General features: G+C 54.1%; 1 protein-coding gene across 1 annotated transcript; it reads left to right on the top strand.

Moving 5' to 3' along the window:
* The first annotated feature begins 4950 nt into the window (after positions 1-4950).
* On the top strand, positions 4951-7181 carry LOC113407670 (transcriptional activator protein Pur-beta-like). The gene has a single exon (XM_026656973.2). It carries the CDS (start codon positions 4953-4955, stop codon positions 5871-5873), a length of 921 nt encoding a protein of 306 aa, XP_026512758.1. The 5' UTR covers positions 4951-4952; the 3' UTR covers positions 5874-7181.
* The last annotated feature ends 1240 nt before the right edge of the window (positions 7182-8421 follow it).

Below are 8421 nucleotides of genomic sequence, written 5' to 3'. Positions count from 1 at the left end.
GTGTGTTTCGTGTGCACCCGATGCTGCTTTGGCAGTCCTCCAATGGCTATCCCACACTGCTTTGTGTCTGGTTACCTGGGCGCCTTCCTCTGCTCTGGGCTCAAGTTGCGCGGGGACAGATTTTGCCCCTCTGCCCTGGAATCGAGCATCGCACAAGAGGTGCGCTGTTACCCCAGAAGCCCTCCGACATGCCTCAAACAGCCGCCTGCAGCCGTGCTGAGAGACAAAGCCCGGCGGCAATGCCAAAAGAGGTAGCTGCAGCAAATATTGCTGTCCAGGCAGCAGGCACCGCAGTGCTGTCACCACGGCCCCAGCCCAGCTCTGCAGCCCTTGGCCAACCCAGGCTACTGGCCTGGGCACACTAGCACCTCCCCTTCCCTGTGCTCCTGCCAAAGCGATCCCGGGCCAGGCCCTTTGCAGACGTAAGCTCATGATACTGAGAACAACTGCACCTGGGAGCCTAGTCTGAGCCCTCAGCTGCCTTGGCACCGTGGAGCCTGGCACTCGACCCCAGAAGGCCCACGAGAAAGGAGAGGCAGACGCCTGCGACTTCCAGCCCCCCGCCCCGGGTCCTGCCCTGCTGCACTTGGATGTTTTGTTTGACTGTTGTTTTAACTGAAGGTTTCTTTGTAGCTGTTAGACACCAGATTGGTTCAATAGATTGTTTCATTATGAAACAATGTTGTTGCATTACGGTTTCATTTAAAGGTTTATTTTTGCTTATTATATAATAGATTTTCAGTGTTTGTTATTGAACAAATTCCTGTGGAGTTGACAGTGCTTTAAACACAGAAATTCATTCTGTGTCCTATAATCTGTACGGTTTTACAAAAGCACATAGGCAAAGACACGCTGCCAAATAAGGATCGCCACAGCGTTGCGCCTCCACTGCCCATGAATAACACCGACCCGCTCCCATCCCATCCACCCCCATCCCTCTCCACAGACTAACAGCTAGAGCTCCGGCTGCACGGTTTCAAGCCTAGACTCAAAATAAGAGCAACAAGCTGTGTCATTTTGCATGGGCTGCCCAAACCGCTGAGCGCGGCTCTGCACCTTACAAATACAGCGCAAAACACAACCTACAGGTATCATCTTTGGGATGTTCTTTTCTGCTGCTTCCAACCTGTTCCACAAACAGCGCCACCTTCCTTTCAAATGGCCAAATGCACACTCCATTCCCATCCTGCAGCTACTGAAACAACAGTTCAACTAGGCAAATGAGGGTGAGATGAAATTACAAGAAGGTGGGTGCACAACTGGCTGAAAGATCGTACGCAAAGAGTAGTTATCAATGGGTCACTGTCAAACTGGGTGGGCAGGGTCCTGCAGGGCCCGTCCTTGGTCCAGTACTATTCAGTGTTTTCATTAATGACCTGGATAGTGGAGTGAAGAGTAAGCTTATAAAGTCTGCAGATGACACCAAGCTGGGAGGGGTTGCAAGCACTTTGGAGGACAGGATTAGATTTCAAAATGACCTTGACAAATTGGAGAATTGGTTAGAAATCAATCAGATGAAATCCTCACACACCCGCATGACAACAGCCCCAATAGATGATTTTCCCAGGCCAAACCAGTTGGCTCTGGACCGGTAGCATTTGGGGGGGCAGTTTCCAGGTGCCAACAGCGACCCCCTTGTCCGTGGGTATGGGGCACCGCATGTTAGCACACTGACGCTGCAGTCCAGAGTTAATTCAGCACATCCTCCAACACGGCTGCCTTCCCCATCCTGAAATTCTCATCCCACGTCTGCAGAGCAATCCTTTCCCCTCAACCCTCGCTGGTGTCCCAAGCCCAGAAAGGGTGCTCCAGGAACCAGGCTGGGATTATCAGCTGCTCAGCGTCTGCCTCTTCTTCCTTGTCTTCGTCCCACGTACTCAGCGCCTGCGGGAAGAGCCCTGCTGCTGACAAATCTGCTCAGTGGTGCGACAGGCGGAGTCTGCAGCCGAATTCATCCAGCGTGGAGTGGTGAGGGCAGCCCATGCATTTGGGGTTGCCAGCATGGAGCATTGGTGGGCCTAGGCTGGCCGACAGCGATTTGAAAATGGCGCTAGCCCGCCCAGAAAGGAAGTATGGGGTGGAGAAACATGGGATTTTTACAAAAATGTAACTCATCTGGCTTCCACCAGGCATCCCACAATGCAGTGAGAAAAATCCCAATACACATTGCTCAGCAGCAGAGCACCCTGGGCTACCTTCTGACAACACCTGGCCCTTAGTACACAGCAAGCTGCTGCTGTGCATACACACTGATGCGCTCCCCATCTCGCATGCACACTATCAGTGTGGCTTGTGCGTTATCTGACACACATCGAAACTGCCGATTAAACCCCCGGGGTAGGCAAGCCCTCAGCCTCCGGGACTGTTTTCCTCTCTGTGAAATGGGCATCATGGCGTCGAGCTGCCGCTGGAAAGTGGTGAGAGTTTCTGATGAGCCACATAAGATATTTAAACCCAGTCCCTTTGGTGGTTTAAAGCTTTGAGCTCACAACTGTGAGCAGTTGAATTGCAAAGGACAGAGCCATATCTCTGTGTTAAAGGTTTTTCCCCCAGGCTAGCAAGCTCTGCTTGAACATTGCCCAGCCTGTAGCAGAAACAGGGAAGTGGACCAGTGGGATTTTGGTGTCAGCGAGGAATGTTTAACACCATCGGTGCTGAAGGATTCCTCTGCAACGGATTCAAACCATCCCCTGGACAATTGCTTCCGTCAACTGATTCTGCTGAATTTGTCTCCATTCTAACAATACTCGAGCCAAAATTTGTCATTGGTCTTGACACATTTTTTACCTCAACCCAACAAGACTTAAAACAATATCCCGTAATAGTTTAGGACTGCGCAGGCTGAGTATTACACTCCTGAAGTTCCTAGAAGCAACACTTCTCTCTGTGAGCAGCTCTGAGGGTGTGATATGTGGAGATACTTAGGGCCCTACATCCAGTTTTAGGCACCACTGCGATCCACAAAATGCCCGCTCGGCTGCCACCTATGTTTTTGCTTCTGGGCATACGTGCGACAGCCTGACTGTAGGCACCAGGTGCCTATCTCCCACCATGGGCGGCAGGTGAACCCCCCTTTGGGGAGCCCAGCCTGCCCATACTCCAGGCTCTCCGGCTAGAGCTGAGCCACCGCCAGCTTCAGGGGTAGAGGGGGAGGGAGGACGGAGCCAGGGCCTGGGTCAGGGGAGGCTTAGCCTGCCCTGGCCTTTGATACCCTCTGCCCATGTCTCCCATCTAAGCCCCAGAGTGATTCGCAAGCCATGAAAGCCAGGCCTTTAGCCGCCTGCATCGAGTAGGGGGGCTTAATCCAGCAACATTTGTGTAGAGCGGGGTTAGGCAACCTATGGCACACGTGCCGAAGGCGGCACGCGAGCTGATTTTCAGTGGCACTCACACTACCCGGGTCCTGGCCACCGGTCCAGGGGGCTCTGCATTTTAATTTAATTTTAAATGAAGCTTCTTAAACATTTTAAAAACCTTATTTACTTTACATACAACAATAGTTTAGTTCTTTATTATAGACTTGTAGAAAGAGACCTTCTAAAAACGTTAAAATGTATTACTGGCACGCGAAACCTTACATTAGAGTGAATAAATGAAGACTCGGCACAGCACTTCTGAAAGGTTGCCGACCCCGGTGTAGAGGCTGCTTGCTGGCTTGGGCTGCGCAGGCACGTTCATACAAAATGGCTGGGTGGGGGAGACCTGCCTCATAACCTTCAGCTTAGTGGCTAGGGTATTCACCCAGGAGATGGGAGACCCCCCAGTTCGAGTCCCCTCTTCTCCAGAGGGGACAGAAGGGATTTGAACAGGGCTCTGTCACCAGCTAAGGGGAGCTACGTGCCCCAGCCACTGGGCTAGGGGATATCCTGCTGTGAGCTTCCCTCAGCCACCCCTATTGAAGCTGTTCCACTTTCAATAATTGAATAATTAAATATGAATTGGGCCAGTGAAAGAGTTGGATAACTCTACAGTCCCGCGGTTCGAGCCTTCCTTGAGAGGTGGCTGACCCGGATTCAAATCCCTTTTCCCCCTGCAGGAAGAGGGGCCTGAACTGAGGTGGGGTGGGGTGTCGTGTCTCCCACTGCCTGTGTGAATAACCTATCTGCTAGGCCAGCCAATTTGTTTCAGGCCCCACCTGTGACTCTGGTGGCCAAATGCCCAGCTTGCCCTGCTTTGTGGATGGCAAGCTGGGCTCGCCGCCTCCCTGCGCCCGGATTTAGGCACCAATCTCTGAGAGAGAGCGAGATGCCCCTCGTTCTAGCCCCCAAGTTACCCACCGGCCCTGGAAGGCCTCGCCCCAGGGAGCTGCTCTGGGGACTCGCTGGCCCATGGCCACCTTGCCCACTGACTGGGGTGGGGCTGTCTTGGCGCTGCAGGACTTGGCCAGGCTGGGACCGGTAGCTCCCCTTAGCTGCCCCCAAAGAGCAAATCGTGGGTCTGGAGAGTGCAGGGAAAGGTGGGGAGCTGCTATTGCCTCTTCCACTCCAGGGCCTGGGCCAGCAGGGGGCTGGTGGGGGCCTCGGGGGAAGGGCTGGCAGCTTGTGGGGGGAGGGGGCTCGTGGGGGGGGGGGGGGGGGGGGGGGGGGGGGGGGGGGTCAGCTCTGTATGGGGCAGGGGAGGGGCCAGGCAGCTCTGTAGCGGGGTCTGAGCCGGCCTGTGGGGGAGGGGCTGGGGCCTGTGAGGTGGGGGGGCTGTAGGGGCGGGGCCAGGGCCTAACGTGCGGGAGGAGCCGGGGCTCAGGGGTAGGGAACGCGGCTCTAATTCGATGACGGCACGCGGTGACGTCGCGGTGCGGCAGTGACGTCACCCTTGTCGCAGCGGGGCGTAGAGCGCGCGCCCCAAGCCCCGCGGGGCGGGGCCTGGCGCACGTCGCCCGCTTCCGGCGCGCGCGCAGGCCGGCGCCGGAAGCGGGGCGGGGGGGCGCGCGGCTCGGCTCGGGCGGGGGCGAGAAGATGGCGGACGGGGACAGCGGCAGCGAGCGCGGCGGCGGGTTCGGCGGCCCGCGCGGGCCGGGCCCCGAGCAGGAGACGCAGGAACTGGCCTCCAAGCGCCTGGACATCCAGAACAAGCGCTTCTACCTGGACGTGAAGCAGAACGCCAAGGGCCGCTTCCTCAAGATCGCCGAGGTGGGCGCGGGCGGCTCCAAGAGCCGCCTCACGCTCTCCATGGCCGTGGCCGCCGAGTTCCGCGACTACCTGGGCGACTTCATCGAGCACTACGCGCAGCTGGGCCCCAGCAGCCCCGAGCAGCTGGCGGCGGCCGGGCCGGGCGAGGAGGCCGGGCCGCGCCGCGCGCTGAAGAGCGAGTTCCTGGTGCGCGAGAACCGCAAGTATTACCTGGACCTGAAGGAGAACCAGCGCGGCCGCTTCCTGCGCATCCGCCAGACCATCAACCGCGGCCCGGGCCCGGGCTTCCCCGGCCCGCCCGGCCTGCAGAGCGGCCAGACCATCGCGCTGCCGGCCCAGGGCCTCATCGAGTTCCGCGACGCGCTGGCCAAGCTCATCGACGACTACGGCGGCGACGAGGAGGAGCTGGGCGGGCCGGGCGGCGGCGCGGGGCTGGGCGGGGAGCTGCCCGAGGGCACCTCCATCACCGTGGACTCCAAGCGCTTCTTCTTCGACGTGGGCTGCAACAAGTACGGCGTGTTCCTGCGCGTGAGCGAGGTGAAGCCGTCCTACCGCAACGCCATCACCGTGCCCTGCAAGGCCTGGGCCCAGTTCGGCGGCGCCTTCTGCCGCTACGCCGACGAGATGCGCGACATCCAGGAGCGCCAGCGGGACAAGCTCTACGAGCGCCGCGCCGGGCCGGCCGGGCCGGGCAGCGGCAGCGGGGCCGGCGACGACTCCGACGGGGACGACGTGGACGACGACTGAGCGGCGCCCCCGGCCGGGGAGCCGCCGCCGCCGCCACCCCCAGCCCCGGCCCCAGCGGAGAGAGAATCCAGCTTCACCGCAGACACCGACCGCCCCCGGCCCCTGCTGCCCGGATCCCTCCCCGGCCCCTTTCGAGATCGTGCCCCCCCGCCCCCGCCATGGAAACCAGCATCCCGGCGGCCGCGCCGCCGCCGAGCGCTTGAAGAGAAGGGAGAGGCCGCCGCAGCTATCCAGATCCGAGGGTGCAGGTCGCGATGGGGAAGGAGATCGGGCCTAGCCGGGGCGGGAGGGGAATCCCGGCAGCTTCGGGCCTAGAGTTGGGACGAGCCTGTTTCCGGACCAACGTCCATTCTGTCCTTTCCTTTGCAGACTTGTTTTCTGGGATGCAAACTGCTCCGCTCCGGGCGCTGCCGGAACCGGTCAGCGAGCGAGTTCCCGCTGGCAGCGTGCTGAAGATTAAGAGACACTTTCTTGTTTTGATTTTTTTGTTTTTAAACATGGGGGTTGCGAAGAGGTAGGTTCAAGGAAAAACAGGCATAAAGCACAAGGAAAGCTGAGTGGATTGGTTGCTGCTCACTGAAGTTCTTCCCCTTCTCTCCAAGTAAGGTGGTCTTGGAAAAGAAACAGCGTTAGCAGTAGGGAGAAGTAAGAGCCAACTCTCTTGGCTCCAGTGGGTTGACCCAGCCAATAAGTGGAATCCAGCCTGTGAGCTGGGTTTTTAAATCTTTAAACCATAACTTGGTTGAGAACAGCAACATGTGGCTACAAGTCTAGTCTGTGAAAGAATGACTGGCACAAAGTGAGACATGAGCGTCATTCATCTTCAGTGGAAATCAGTGGACATGTTCGACTATGAATCTAAACACCAAGAACCTCAGGTCCAGAAGTCCATCACTTGTTCTTTTACAAGAGTTTTTAAAAAGAGAAGAGAACTCAATCTGTTTCCTCAGTACCTCACATTGTGTTAACAGCAGAGTTGGCAAAAATGCACGGATGGATTGTTCAGAGCAGCACACAACCTGTGGGAGCTTCAGATCCATCGCTGAAAAGGAGCAGAAACAAAATGAATAAGCTCTGTGACTATAAATATACCCTAGCAGCATTTTTTACCACCTTGAAATTTCACCATAGACTGGCTACTGCCAATTCGTCCAGCTGTCGCTCCAGAATTCAGTTGGGGCTCTTTCCAGGGAGCACCACTTTAAATGGATTTTTCACTCTAAAATGATTTTTTTTTAGCTAATTGAGTCAACCCTACCCCTCCAGAAAGGTATTTCTAGACACCTAGTCGTATTCTAGTAACTTTGAACTGAATGGAAAGAGTGCTATTCATTCCAAAGTTCCAGATATTACTTGGGTGACATCATAGAATCTTTCATATTTTTTTTAAACTGTGCATGCCTGTCCTTTATTTGAGCTGCCTTTTTAATTTATTGCATACCCTTATTACCTTATTTTGTTATTACTCTACCTATACTATCTTTATTTTGTATTTATTGGAAAATAAGGAACATACAAAAGGCTTTTTTTTTTTTTTTTCTTCATGCAGTTGTGGCTGGGGGGGAGAATGGGTAGGATTTTAAAAAAATAGCTTTTGAGATAGTGATAAAAATCAGTTATCAGAACATTAACCACGAGTTTGTTTCAGCCACAGACCTGTATTGTTGCCCTTTTAAAAACTAATTCTTTCCTCCTGGTGTCCATGGTAGGTCTTTTTAACACCAATGTTTAAAGATATTTTTTTTTTAAATTCTTCTCCGTTGCAAAGAACCGGGTTTCCTAAACTGTACGGGAGCAATAGTTTTTCTTGATGTTTTAATTACATCCGTATACTTGTACTGTATTTTGTACTCTAAGGCAGCTGTTTTCAATAATGTCCTGCTGTATTTACCTATGTATTTCGTTCACATGTGTTCAGTTCTTTGCTGCGGAGAACAAATTTCCACCGTTTCAGCAGACAGAAGGGCTGAGACATCACAGCACTTAAGAGTGTAGAAAACTCTGCGTAACTAATTACAGATTGCAGGCAGCAATGAGAATTTTGAAGGCTGCAGACATTGGGTGTATAGTGGTGTAATTTTTCCATTCATTTTAAAACTATGTACAATTTATGTATAGACCAACAACGTGTTTTGTTGCTTCAGTGGTGATTGACCTTTTTTGTTGCTCAGCTGCAGTGAGCCAATTCACGTTTTGCGAAGATGCAGTACCTCTCCTTTTCCAGAGGATTCTATTTTTTGGCTGAATTGCAGTAACTAGCCTTACCTTTCTACTTATGTGGTAGCGACAGGGTCTTGATAGTCCCTTGCCAGTGGCTACATAAGCTATCATTAGCTGTCTAGGAAGTATGGAAGTGGACAGAAGCATGTATCATGTATGCCAAGAACACGGCCATATATGGCACCAGCTTTGGCAACCAGAAACATTTCTTCTGTAATCATTAGACCAGATAAGTGATGTATCAATGTACAAAACTCCTATACAGCTCAGTTTGGCCTTCCAGCAAACACCAGGTGTGGTCAGAATGCAGTGTGTTTCCAGAAGAAAT

Source organism: Terrapene carolina, unplaced genomic scaffold, assembly GCF_002925995.2.
Source record: "Terrapene carolina triunguis isolate 2854851 unplaced genomic scaffold, T_m_triunguis-2.0 Scaffold51, whole genome shotgun sequence".
NCBI classification, from domain to species: domain Eukaryota; kingdom Metazoa; phylum Chordata; order Testudines; family Emydidae; genus Terrapene; species Terrapene triunguis.
The sequence above is the reverse complement of the archived record's forward strand: the minus strand, read 5'-3'. Positions and strand labels throughout refer to the sequence as shown.